The sequence below is a fragment of the Fistularia commersonii genome, chromosome 32 (assembly GCF_037954325.1).
Source record: "Fistularia commersonii isolate RoL2024-O1a breed Wild chromosome 32, RoL_Fcom_v1.0, whole genome shotgun sequence".
Lineage (NCBI taxonomy): Eukaryota > Metazoa > Chordata > Actinopteri > Syngnathiformes > Fistulariidae > Fistularia > Fistularia commersonii.
In genome coordinates, this window is record NC_141315.1 from 10,386,597 (window position 1) to 10,400,865 (window position 14,269).

General features: G+C 42.3%; 1 protein-coding gene across 1 annotated transcript; it reads left to right on the forward strand.

Moving 5' to 3' along the window:
* Positions 1 to 270: 270 nt before the first annotated feature.
* On the forward strand, positions 271 to 11,643 carry LOC147215468 (very long chain fatty acid elongase 6-like). The gene is made up of 4 exons (XM_086139848.1): positions 271 to 521; positions 5,945 to 6,076; positions 8,257 to 8,408; positions 9,958 to 11,643. The coding sequence occupies exons 1-4, from the start codon at positions 424 to 426 to the stop codon at positions 10,392 to 10,394; spliced, it is 819 nt and encodes a 272-aa protein (XP_085995974.1). The 5' UTR covers positions 271 to 423; the 3' UTR covers positions 10,395 to 11,643.
* Positions 11,644 to 14,269: the final 2,626 nt, after the last annotated feature.

Below are 14,269 nucleotides of genomic sequence, written 5' to 3' on the forward strand. Positions count from 1 at the left end.
GGTACAGCCAACGCACTTCAATCGCTAAACTGTGGCTTTTGAGAATACAATTAAAGTCTGAGCTCTCGATTTTATCATGCCGTTTGTAAAATTAGTTTGCAAACGTTCAAACGTTGACGCAAACGTTCACACCTCCTCCGCGAACTCCTGCGTCATCCCTTTTATTGTGAAGGTCTCAACCGGAAGTCACGTAGTGACAAACGCTAGCTTTACAACGCTCGCCTCCCGCGGTTGATAACCGTATCCGGCACCGCATCCCAGACTCACACCGGAGAAAGTGGGGCGCCGTCACTTCCACCGCAGCAAGGCGGGCCGACCCTCCGACCCTCCATCCCTCCATCCCTCCACCCCTCCATCCATCTATCCATCCCTCCCTTTTACCTTCTCGGACCCTCCGCCCGCCGGAGGAGACGCAGGTCGAAGATGATGAACGGCAGCGAGCAGTGGTCGTCGCTGTCCGAGTACGACTTCGAGCGGCGTTTCGACGAGAGACGCGCCCTGGAATGGATGCAGGAACACTGGTGAGTCCACATTATTAATCTAAATTATAAAAACAAAAACGAAACGAACAGGGAATAAGGTTTTTTAAACGAGCGCCGCGGCTCTACCGGTTGCAGCTCCTCTTCCGGTGTCCGGCGGGCGAAGACGGGTGTGCTGTGGGGGAATCATCTTGCCGCACTTTGACTCTTTGTTTTTTCTTCCTTAATCCAATGTTTTAATGGAAGGAAACCCAGGGGGGGATTTTAAACACACACACACACACACACACACACACACACACACACACACACACACACACACACACACGCACACACACGCACACACACGCACACACACGCACACACGCTTCATGGAAAGAGCCAGAAGATCCAACTGATACATGCTTAGTTAATGCTAATCACTGAATAATACTAGTAACAATAACATGAAATAAGCTCAGATAATAATAAGAAGAAGAATATAATAATGATAATAATGATGTGTGTGTCTGCTTGTTTTAGCAGCTAATATAGAAAATACATTGATAACAAACACATGTGTGTGCTTGTGTGTGTGTTTGTGTGTGTTAACCCAGCAAAGCAGGGGAAAACATTTGAATGTCTTAAAAATCTGCACCAGCAAGTACACACACACACACACACACACACACACACACACACACACACACACTTGCACACTAACGCACTCTAGCACAAACAAACACGCTTCATGGAAAGAGCTAGAAGATCCAACTGATACGTGCTTAGATAATGCTAATCACAGAATAATAATAGTTATAAAGTAATGAAATAAGCTCAGATAATAATAATAAGAAGAATATAATTATGATATCGTAATAACCGAGGTCAGAATGAAAAGCGTGTGTGTGTCTGCGTGTTTCAGCCACTAATATGGATATATTTGTCAATCTTCTTCATATTGAATTATAGAAGATATATTAATAACTAACATGTGTGTGTGCGTGTGTGTGTGTGCGTGTGTGTGTGTGTGTGTTAACCCAGTAAAGCAGGGGAAAACATTTGAAGGTCTTAAAAATCTGCACCAGCAAGTACACACACACACACACACACACACACACACTGGGTTGCTGCAGGAGGTTCCACATAAAATTCCAAATAAACCATGTGGAAAAAGTATGAAAATAAATGTTTCAAACATGAGATTTGCTGATTTTTTTGCAAGTCATTTATTTTTAACTAGATTTAAAATGATAATAACATCCAGCATAGCCGCCCAAACCCCTGCCATCCGGCTCGTTCCTGCACGTCGGTGGATACGAACGACACCAGTGTGTCTCGTCTTGGCTCAGTGGCGCCCCCTGCTGGTCGCAGCGTTCCCCCCCCCGGCAGGCCGACCCTGCCTGTCCACAGGAAGATTTATCTCCCTGCCATCCTGCCAGATAAAGCTCTGCACGTGCAGCACAAATGTCACCTGCACACATAGGCGTGTGTGTGTGTGTGTGTGTGTGTGTGTGTGTACCGTTGGCCAGGTGACCGACAAAGCGAGCAGGGCTGCATTTTTCAGCACTCGCCTTCGATTGTGGTGACGCAAAACTCCCCGAGGGCGACAGGAGGAGGCGAGGAGTCAAACAATGTGAGAAAAACACCTTGGCAATGTGAAGACAACGCCATGCAACGGTAAAAACACGGACGGGCAGCGCCGAAAGATGACGCAATTCCAAGACAACAATGTTACAACCCCTTGGCAGCGTGAAAATGATGCAATCCAACGCTAAGACGACGTTTAAACAACGCAAGACAGTTTTTGGACGATGTTGCACAACGCTAAGATGACGCAAGGCAACACTGGGACGACAATGTTGGAGCAAGACAGTCAGAGAACGCCATGACAACGTGGAAACAATGACATGCAACGCTTGGACAACCTTAAAACAACCCCAGAAAATAGTAAGAGACACTGGGACAATGTTTAAAAAAGGCGATACGACGTTAAAACAACACTGAGACAACAACGTTACGGCGCCGTGACAACGTTTTAACAATGCGACACCAACACAATGGAAGGTGACGCAAAGACAACATTAAAAGAACGCAAGAGAACATTCAGAACATTCAATACAATAACGCTAAGACAACGTGTAAACAATGCAAGTCAATAAAAATAATATTGTTCAAAGAATACAACAATGGGGTAAGCTAACGCTACGACAATGCTAAAGCAAGGTACAAAGGTAGGCAGCGCTCAGACAACACAAGAGCACATTGAGACGTCAACGTTAAGACAAGACAGAGCAACAGTAGGACAACGTAGTAACGCAAGACAGCAGACGACACCTTGGCAACGAGGGAAAAAAGGTAAACAATGTTAAAAACAACACAAGTAATCAAAAAAAACAACACTAAGACAAAGCTGGAAAAGGCAATGGAACCTTAAAACAACACAAGACAGTACCTGGAAAGATTTTGGACAATGCTAAGACAATGCTAAGACAACGCTAAAACAAGGCAGGGCAACACTGAGACAACAATGTGAAGACAACAGTCAGAAAACACCTTGACAACGAGGAAACGATGTCATGACGCTCGCACAACCTTAAAACAACGCTAGAAAACAGTACAAGAACACTAGGACAACGTTTAAAACAGGCAATACAATGTTAAAACAACACAAGGTAACACTGAGACATCGTCGTTATGGCAACGGGACAACGTTAAAGCATTGCGACACCAAAACAAGACGACGAAAAGACAACAAGACAGTCAGATAACAACGACACCATGTTGGAGCAACACGACACAACGATAACAACACAACGCTAAAACAATAGACAACGCAAATACACTGTTTAAGCGACGCAAGCTAACAGTAACACACCCGAAATAATCTGTGCTTTTATTTTGAAAGGACGCAGCAGGAAGTGTGATTCTGCCGCTGGATTTTCACAATAAATTCAATTAAAGTTACTTTAAAAAAATAAGAAAGTACCCATAATTTTGATTTTTTTTTTTTTTTTTTTTTAAATTGATGGTGAATTTAATCTGAGATTATTTGATTTTATTTGTCACACACACTTTCTTGAGGCAGGATATTAGCAAGAAAGAAAGAAAAAATAAACAAAATCCAACACAAAGGAAGGAAACGAGTTTTTTGATTGACGTTCTTCATTCCTCTGTGTCACACACACACACACACACACACACACACACACACACACACACACACACACACAGATACACAGGTTGTAAAAATATGTGTGGTTTACGTTGGCAGGCGTCCATGTTGGATCAGCTGCAGCCCTTATTCTGCAATCACACACACACACACACACACACACACACACACACTAACACACACACGCACACATTTATACTTTGCTTATTTAATTTATGTCTCTTTAAATGTCTATTTCCTGCAGTTTATCATCACCTTAATTTCTCACATATTAACATAATCTCTCTCAGATTATTAGAAGCCATAATCTGGATTATTTATGCGGTGCTGCTCTGACACACACACGCACCCACGAACACACACACACACACACACCATTTAATCCTAATTTGTCGCATTCACGTTAAAATGAGCAGGTCGCCTCAATCTGAGCGTCCAGACGTAATCTGTGCTAATCTGGCGGTAATCTGGCTTCCCTTTCCACGCTGGCGGACGCTGACCGGGAAAATCCCCCCTCTCACCTGTGTGTCTTCTTAATCCCTAATCCTAATCCCGGATGCGGGCGGAAGGTGGCGAAGAGAACCTGCTGCTGAACTGCTGTCATTCATAATTCTCCCAGCTGTGAAAGTGAAAGGTGAACATGACGGCGACGCTAATCTGAGATTAGGAGGGAGAAGGGGGAACGTGTCCTCCCGTGGATGGAGGAGATGGAGATGTTCTGGTGGTCTGTGACGTAATTTGGGGAAATTGTTGTTATTTTTAGGGAATTTGCTGCTGATTTTAAAGGAATTTGTTACAAATTTTTCAGGGACTATTTTGCTGATTTTAAGGGCATTTTTGACCAATTTAATGGAATTCATAAAAAATTTGATGGGAATATGTTGTCAATTTTGGGGGAAATGTGTTGCTGACTAGAAAGGAATTTCTCACTGATATTTTGGGGACTTTTTGCTGATTTTAAGGGAGTTTTTTTAACCGATTTGAAGTCAATTTGTCAAAAATTTGAAGTGAATTTGTTGTCATTTTGGGAAATTATTGTTATTTGTAAGGAATTTGCTGCTGATTTTCTCGGGGGGGGGGGATTCGTTAGTGATTTTAAAGGATATTGTCGCTGATATTTTAGGACCTTTTTGCTGATTGTAATGGCATTTTTTTGACCAGTTCCAAGGGAATTTATAAAAAATTTGAAGGGAATGAGTTGCCAATTCTTTAGGGAAATTTGTCGCTGATTTTAAAGGAATTTGACGCTAATATTTTGGAGAGTTTTTACTGATTTTTTCGATTGATTTCAAAAATGTTTATCAACATTTTTCAAGGGATTCGTGGCAGATTTTTGGTAGGAAATTTGTTGCTGATTTTGTTGCTGAAGGGAATTTATAAAAAAAAATTTGAAGGTAATTTTTTGCAATGTAGGGCGATTATTGTTTCTTCGGGAAATTTGCTTCTGATTTTGAGTGTATTAGTTGCTAGTTTTTTCAGGGTATTTGTTGCAGATTTTTCGGCGGTTATTTGTGATTTTAAAGAAATTTGTCTCTAATTTTAGGAGGACTTTTTGCTGATTTTTCAGGGAATTTTTTGACAAATTTCAAGGGACTTTATCAACATTTTCAAAGGTATTCGTTGCTGATATTTTGAGAATTTGCTGCTGATATTTCAGGGAATTCGTTGCAGATTTTTTGGGGAACTTTTTGCTGATCTTAAGGGTAAAATTTTGACAGATTCCAAGGGGATTTGGGGAAATTAATTGTTTTTTTTAAGTGAATTTCTTTCTGGTGAAATTTGTGGCTGATTTTAATGGAATTTAGACATTTTTGCTGATTTTAAGATCATTTTTTGACCATTTTCATTGGACTGTATCAAAACTTTTAGCGAATTTGTCGCAGATTTGAAGGGAATTAGTTTTCTGTTGATCTCCAAAGCTGGTCAGGGGTGCTCATTCATTTTAGCCGCTACCTCTGCAGAACCCCTGATCTTCTTCTTCTTCTTCTTCTTCTTCTTCTTCTTCTTCTTCTTCTTCTTCTTCTTCTTCATCTTCTTGCTGGATGAAGATCATTCGGTGCAAACGAGCCTCAGAGAAATGCAGGTTTTCTGGTTTGCTGCACCAAACCGTGGCAGATCTTCACGGCAGATCCTCCACTCTTCTTCTTCTTCCTCTTCCTCCTGCAGATCAGTATCGATCGGTTTCCGATAACCGGTCGATCGGCACGTCCCGCTCACTTCGGGGTCCTCGCGTTCCTCGTCGTGGGTCTTTTTTCCTTCTTCTTCTGGGTTCTTCTCACGTTCTCGTCCCTCCGACGTGGTTCTTCTGCAGGAGCAAGGCCTTCATGTTCTGCGCCGTCTACGCCGCCCTGGTGTTCGGAGGGCAGCACTTCATGCGCGAGCGTCGGCGGCTGGACCTGCGGCGCCCGCTGGTGCTCTGGTCCCTCAGCCTGGCCGTCTTCAGGTGAGCTTCGCCGCCCGACATCCACTGTTTCCGTCGAAATCGGGTGAATAAATCTCCTGATCCGCTCGATTAAACCGGTGATCCGACTAGTCGGAACGCTTGAGGTGATAACTTGAAAATTTAATCCGACCGATCGGACGCTTCATCGGATTAATTTAATTCAAAATGTAATTGATGAAACTCTTAATCTTATCAATTAAACTGGTGATCTGACTAATCAAACAGTTAATCTGACCAAAAAGACACTTCTTTTGACTAATCAGATGGTCAATCTGGCCAATTTCATTCTTAATCTGATCAATTAAACTGGTGATCTGACTAATCAAACAGTTAATCCGACCAAAAAGACGCTTCATTTGACTAATCAGACAGTTAATCTGGCCAATTTAATTCTTAATCTGATCAATTAGATTGGATGATCTGACTAATCAGACAGTTAATCTCACTAATCAGACACTTAATCTCATTAATCTAATTCTAAATTGCATAGATCCGGATAGATAATCTGATCAATTAAATTGAATGATATGACTAATCAGACAGTTAATCTGACCAAAAAGACGCTTCATTTGACTAATCAAAAAGTTAATCTGGCCAATTTAATTCTTAATCTGCTCAATTAAATTGGATGATCTGACTAATCAAACAGTTAATCCGACCAATAAAACGCTTAATTTGACGAATCAGAAGGTTATTCTGGCCAATTTAATTCTTAATCTGATCAATTAAACTGCTGATCTGACTAATCAAACACTTAATCTCACTAATCAGACACTTAATCTTACTAATTTAATTCTAAATCCGGATAGATCCGGATAGATCCGGATAGATAATCTGCTCAATTTAATTGGATGATCTGACTAATCAGACGGTTAATCTGGCCAATTTAATTCTTAATCTGATCACTTAAACTGGTGATCTGACTAATCAATAATCAAACACTTAATCTCACTAATCAGACACTTAATCTTACTAATTTAATTCTAAATCTGGATAGATCCGGTTAGATAATCTGCTCAATTAAATTGGATGATCTGACTAATCAGACGGTTAATCTGACCAATAAGACGCTTCATTTGACTAATCAGACGGTTAATCTGGCCAATTTAATTCTTAATGTGCTCAATCAAATTGGATGATCTGACTAATTAGACAGTTAATTTGATTAATCAGACACTTAACAGTAATCCGATCCATCACAATCATAATTTGACTCATTTCAGTTTGAATCTGATTAATGAAACTTTTAAGATCTTAAAATCTTAAACATTAAAAAAAAATAATAATAATCTCACCCGCTTACTGTAAATTGTAATAATATATTTGTATATATATTCATAACTGTGCAATATTTCATAACAGCTACATGTACAATATTCATTCTCCCCCTTTTTTTAAAATGTTTTTTTAATGTTTATACAATTTTCTACTATTATTTATTATTGTTATATTTTTCTTGTAACTCTGGCACAACAATTTCCCTTCGGGATAAATAAAGTTGTTCTTATTCTTATCCTTGTTCTTAATCAGACTATTTTAATCTGAATAATCAGGCACTTAATCTGACTAATTTCATTTTTCCAATCTAATTGATCAAACTGAATCTGACATGAAACTTCTTATCGGATTCATCGGACCGATTAATAATACGTTCCGTTTTTAATCTAATTGACTTCATTTTTAATCTCATTAATTAAACTTTTAATCAGATTAATCAGGCTCTCAATCTTGCTACTTAAATCTTAAATTAATATAATAGTAGTAACTCGATATTAACAATAGGCGTACGGAAAATAGTAGCAATAACACGCTAATAACAAAAAGAGAAGTTAAATATAGTTTGAAAATGTGTGTGTCGGTTGTTAGCGGATTAATCGGGATTATTTATACGATTAACAGTTAAATCGACTCACCGAGATCCCGGATCTCTTCGGGATGTCAAGGATGGACGACCTCGTTTCGTATTTTTTTGGCAAAAAAAAAAACCAAAAACATATAAACTGGATTTCCTTTTGGTCCCGGCGGATCAGGTGGAAGCTCCGCCCCCTTCCTGCTAAAAGCCTGGCGGCCTGGTGCTGAAATTAAAGGCATATCATCGATAAAACAACATGGATTAAGGCAGGAATAAAGCGGAAATTTCTTTTTATTCACGCGTTTATGCGTTGTTCCCGCTTCCGCAGCATCATCGGCGCCTTCCGGACGGGACTCTACATGTTCCACGTTCTCGCCACCAGCGGCTTCAGGCAGTCCGTCTGTGACTCCAGCTTCTACAGCGCCCCCGTCACCAAGTTCTGGGCTTACGCCTTCGTCCTCAGCAAGGCCCCCGAGCTGGGTAAGACCTGCTGCTCGTGAGAAAAAACAAAGAAATTGGTTTAGAAATGTAAAATAATCACACCCTGAATGGGGTCACAGTGGCGCCTCGCTGCCTAGCGGTTGGGCTTTTGCGCCCTCGCTACTTTGCAGTTTTTTTTTGTGATTCGGTTCTCGCGATTTAGCGTTCCTTTATTTTTTTTTCGTGATGAAATAGCCATATTGTAGCCTAAGAAGAGAAAAACTATAAAAAAATATAGTGAAATCAAACTAAAATTCAAAACAAAGATACCAAACAAAGATACCCGGCATCGCAAACTCTGGCTCCTAGCATTGTACCCACTCCACATCTCATACAGAATATCATTGGCTGAGTAGATCCGTTCTTGGCATGCTAACGGCTGATTAAGCATGTTGTTCCGTTCCTAATGTTGATTGGTTCATAGAGAGAAGCAGCTGATCTCCTTGTAGATTGTGCATATGAGCATACATGTCCTGGTCCACTGTGCTGCCATTTGCGTAAGCGTGAATAGCGAAAAATAGCGAAAAAGTGAGGGTCCACTGTATATTGTTATCATTAATTCATGATTTCTGTTTAACCTCTTGGTTGGTTGTTCTTCCCAGGTTGGAGATCAATGCCTATCAATATTGATATTGATTTCCTTGATATTGGGTCCGTTCCTGCTATTTTTAGCATATTTGTAAGACTAGCTAGTGTGGTGTTGAAGCTCCATCTATCAATCCGGAGTTTATAAACCTGCGTGACCTGATTCCTTCTGTGGATTTGTTGACCGTTTACAGCTCTTGGGTTAGTGCTTAGCTTCGCCTTGTGATTTTGGCTGGCTATCGTAGCTAGCAAAATCTTAACTGTAGCAGCTAACTTTGCGCATTGCATGAAACAGCTATAGTTATCAAGTTTGTGTAGCTGATCCACTGCGCTGCTGTTCGCGTAAGCGTGAATAGCGAAATATGAATCATGAGCCGTTGCTTTTAAGTTGCGACGGCTAACATTATATCATGGGAAATACAATTAGCTAGTAACTATCTTAATGCTACTGTTGTGTATCCCACGGTTAGCTGTCTTATCTGATAAAAATCATGCAAGCTAATGTCAAATAAGATCGCTTCCAGATGGAAATGAGCCCACAGAAATGCATGGAAAGTAAACAAACGTTCTACTAGCTGGTTTATGAATTAGCCGTTAGCTGGTTTCTGTAACTTTTCTGAGACTTTTCTGCTCCTTCCCCTGAGCAGGGAGAAGTGCAAGAAAATTGAGCTCAAAGAAGCATTAGCATTAGCTCATACCATGTTACCATGCTGCAAGCCATCAGATCCACAGTTAGCTTGGTTTCGTTGGCGTTGAATCTGCAATTCATGTTTTTCGTTTGCCTACTTGGAACGTAACTCCCGTGAAAAGTGAGGGTCCACTGTACCTGGAAGGGGCGGAGCTTATTGATTTTGAGCTTTGCTTTTGCACGAGGAATCTCACGCCCCCATTGGACGCCGGAAGAACTAGGTCCAGGTTAAACCCCGCCCCTCGCCACAGCCTAACGTGGACTTCCCGTCCGCAGGCGACACGCTCTTCATCATCCTGCGGAAGCAGCGGCTCATCTTCCTCCACTGGTACCACCACATCACTGTCCTGCTGTACTCCTGGTACTCCTACAAGGACCAGGTGGCGGGCGGCGGCTGGTTCATGACCATGAACTACGTGGTGCACTCGCTCATGTACACCTACTACGCCGCCAGGGCGGCGGGGCTACGGGTGCCGCGGGCCTGCGCCATGGTGATCACCGCTACCCAGATCGCGCAGATGGCCATGGGGCTAGCGGTGCTGGGGTTGGTGTACCGCTGGCTGCACCAGGTCCGCTGCCCCTCCCACGTGGACAACATCGCATGGGGGTCGCTGATGTACCTCAGCTACCTGATCCTCTTCGCCGTCTTCTTCTACAACTCCTACCTCCGAGGCTCGCCCTCGCCCGCGCACAAGGCCTCCAAGGCCGAGTAGCGACGCTGGCGCGTTTCCGCTTAGCGTTAGCAAAGCGAGCGCGTCTTGCTCGCCTCCACGTCAACAAGTGCGTCACCACCATGGGGGCGGCCATGGAATTGACTCTCCGCTAATGTTTTGGGTAGCCATGGCAACAGCCAAAAAAAAAAAAAAAAACATAGGTAAAAAGGGAGGGGGTTGGATTATAAACCAAGGGGAGCATTCAATATTGCTGTTTTTTTTTTAATCTTATTTCTCTTGCGAAGTTTATCGCTCACCGTTGCAGGCTGAGGTTTGTGAAAATTGAAAAAAAAGAAAAGTCCAGAAATTATTTAAAATAAAGAAAAAAAAAAACGAACCCTTTAAAATAAAACACCCGTCCCCTCTGAGCCGGGACCAGAGCCAGAACCGTCCAATCAGCCTCCGTTATGTTTCCCATAATCTCGGGCCTCTTCCGCACACACACACACACACACACACACACACACACACACACACTCAAAAGTGACTTATTTTGCCCCTAAGTGCAGTTTTAAAAAAAAAAAAATTGTAAAACATATATTAATTTTTGATTAATCCCCAGCTTTGTAAATCAACTGACAGTAAGGTTTGCAGAATTTTATTTTCCTTTAATTTTTTTTAGGAAGTGCCTGAACTTTATTACCTTACACTCTACGTCACTCTTTCAAAATAAGTGCCCTATAATTTATTCACCATCGAGTTTGTAGTTTATCGATCCACTTTGGTCTTAAAAACACATAAACATGTAAATAAATAACTGCGATTTCATTTTACTCGGAATTCAATTTGAATAGTGCTATTCTGTGATTTGGCGCCACCTAGTGGCCGATCAGCATACTTGTCCGCTCAGTTTCGGAACAAAAACAGGAAGTTGTTCACAAATTAATATAGTTGCTTTACAAAGTAAAACAGCGGCGAGGTCCCTGACGGCCCGGAGACAGGAAACCGAAATATATTTTTGGTGACAAATCCTCAAATGTATGTTTTTATAAAACGCCTAAAAATCCACGTTTAAACGCCGAACTTCCCGTTCGTCCGATCACCCCGGTTGCCGAAACTTTGTTTGTGAAGTCCGGTTTGTGCTTTTATCGTCTTAAAAATAGCCTCCTCACCCCCCCGCCTCGCTTTCCTTCGCCAAACGCCGCCCTGGCCTCGCGTCTCTGCCGTTTTTTTTTCACGTCGCCATGGAAACTCGACCAAGGGCTGCCTCGCGGAACGACCTGACAATAAAACCTCTGGTTTGAAAAGACCCCTGTTTGAGTGTTTGTTTGTTTGAGCCTGAATTTTTTTCTTTTTTTTTTTTTTAATTTGACTGAATTTCAGGAGAGTCTTCTTTTTTTTTTTTTCCAGATTATTGTGGTTATTATGGGCTGTCTTCATTTCACATTGGACTCACTTTTATTCCATTTGCAAGCAAATACCCCTTTAAAAAATTGATACACAAGGATGGGAGTTGTGCAACATCCAGCTGTGTGTGTGTGTGTGTGTGTGTGTGTGTGTTGAGGACAAGGGTCTGGGGAAGATGACCAGTGCGATGGATGAAAGCATTTCAGCTCTCCTGTGGTGTAAAATGTGCAGCGAGACGAGGAGAAGGAGGAGGACGGAGTGAAGATCCGTGACCTATGGACTACGGTCCTGCAGCTGTGTGTGTGTGTGTGAGTGTTCATGTGTGTGTGTGTGTGTGCTTTATTTAAGGCAGGGGTGTCAAACTCATTCTGGTACTAATTTGATGCCAAATTACCTAGAAGTAGTCCAGATTTTCCCTTTGTTTTCGTGTAAAAAACAGGTACCATTCCTCTAAAACAGTGATTCTTAACCAAAGGGCCCAAACTCGGGCCCCGAGCGCCACCTAGTGGGCCGCAAAAAAAAATCAGTTTTGTCCGTGTGGGCCGCGAGGCTGCGGGACGCAATAACAACTCCCGACTAGTAGTGGCGCTAACGCATCAGTCAGTTGTTACTTTAACCAGCTCCATAAATAAGGAGAAGACACTCAGCTAGCTGTAAACAAACAAGATGGAGAAATATTTAAAATGAAAAAATGAAGACGACCCCCCGCCGAAAGGTAAATTTTTGCGCGAGTACAATCCCGACTTCATTAAGTACGGCTTCGTAAACGGAGGTAGCGCCCAGTGTGTGGAGTGTGTGTTAACGCTGTCTGACGAAGCACTTGAGCCGTCAAAACCACAGCGGCGCCTGGAGACCGAGCATCCGACGCTCGTGGGAAAGCCGGTGGAATTTTTCAAGAGAAAAGAAGACGGGCTGCAGATGCACAAAAGATGGATCGTGTCACTGACTGGCAACTTTAAAAGTGCACTGAAAGCTAGCTAGCTCGTAGCCAGACGTGTGGCACAAAGTAAGAAACCATTTTATTTAATTTTGTTTGACAAGGTTTTTGCTTGGTAAACTGTAAGCGGATTCGGTTTATTGCACTGAATTGAATACAAATCAAACCAAGAGTGAGATAATTATAAACCTATACAGTGTATATATATATTAGATAATACATATTAAATAATATATAATATAATTAATAATATATATTAAAATTATATTTAATGGGCCCTGGGCCACTCTGTACCGAAAAAAATGGGCCTCAGGGTCAGAAGGTTAAGAACCCCTGATCTAAAAGATACATGAAAACAGCCTTGGATTCATCTAGATTGGTTGATTTCACCAACATCGTCTTCTCCTCTTGGAAAACCCTCCACTCCACGGTCACTTTTTTCTCTTTTTTTACCCATATCTTGCCGATGAGTGTCGTGTCAGACAGAAAAGAAGGTACTTTTTTTACTTAAATAAAAAATTGTTCATGATTTTTATGTATTTTTTCCAAGTGTACCTCCTGGGCGGTCCATTATCGGCCCGCGGGCCGTACGTTTAACACCCCGGATTTAAAAAGTTTGCATAGAAAGTCTTAGATCTCCTTTTGAGGTTTATTTGGAGTCTTTTGAAATGTCCTTTTAGGAGATGCTTCCATTCCTACGTTGAGGGTAAATTCTAAACATCTACATTATATCTATCATTTTTCCTGTGAAATTGACGGGCAGGTTGGGGAAGGTGGTGTTTGGTGCCCCCCTGTGGTGGCGGGGCGTAACTGACCCTCAGGGTTGAAGCAGCAGATGAACATCTGGGAGGGCGGGTGGAAGTTTTGCAACTCTAACACACACACACACACACACACACACACACACACACACTCCATTGGAAACAGCTGTGTTTCCAGTGGAGTGGATCCGTCCTGATCCCTCCTCTTTGCATGACTCAACCATCTCAGTCTCCGAAACATCTACCATGAGCCGTCCCTCTGATGGACTCGTTCCTGATCCTCTCGTCACTCCCAAAGTGGAAACTCCACATGTTCGTGTCTGCGACCTCCAGATCTGCTTCCTGTCTTCTCCTCAGTGCCACTGTTTCCAAACCATACAACATCACTGGTGTCACCACTGTCTTCTCCACCTTGCCTTTCCTTCTGGCTGATGTTCTTCTATCTCTTCGTACCCCTGACACTTTTCTCCACCTGTTCCAACCTGCTTGAACCAGTTCTTCACCTCTTCTCAACGCTCTCCGTTGCTCTGGACTGTTGACCCTTAGTACTTGAAATCGTCCACCTTCTTCTCCTGTCCCGTTCCACCTGGGTTCCTCTAATTTACACACATATTCTGTCTTGGTGTGACTAACCTTCATTCCTCTCCTTTCCAGAGCATACCTCCACCTCTCTAGATGTTCCTCCACCTGTTCCCTGCTCTTACTACAGATCACCATGTCATCTGCAAAAATCATGGTTCATGGAGATTCCTGTCTAACTTCATCTGTCAGCCTGTCCATCACCATTGCAAACAAGAAGGGGCTCAGAGCTGATCCCTGATGGAGTCCCA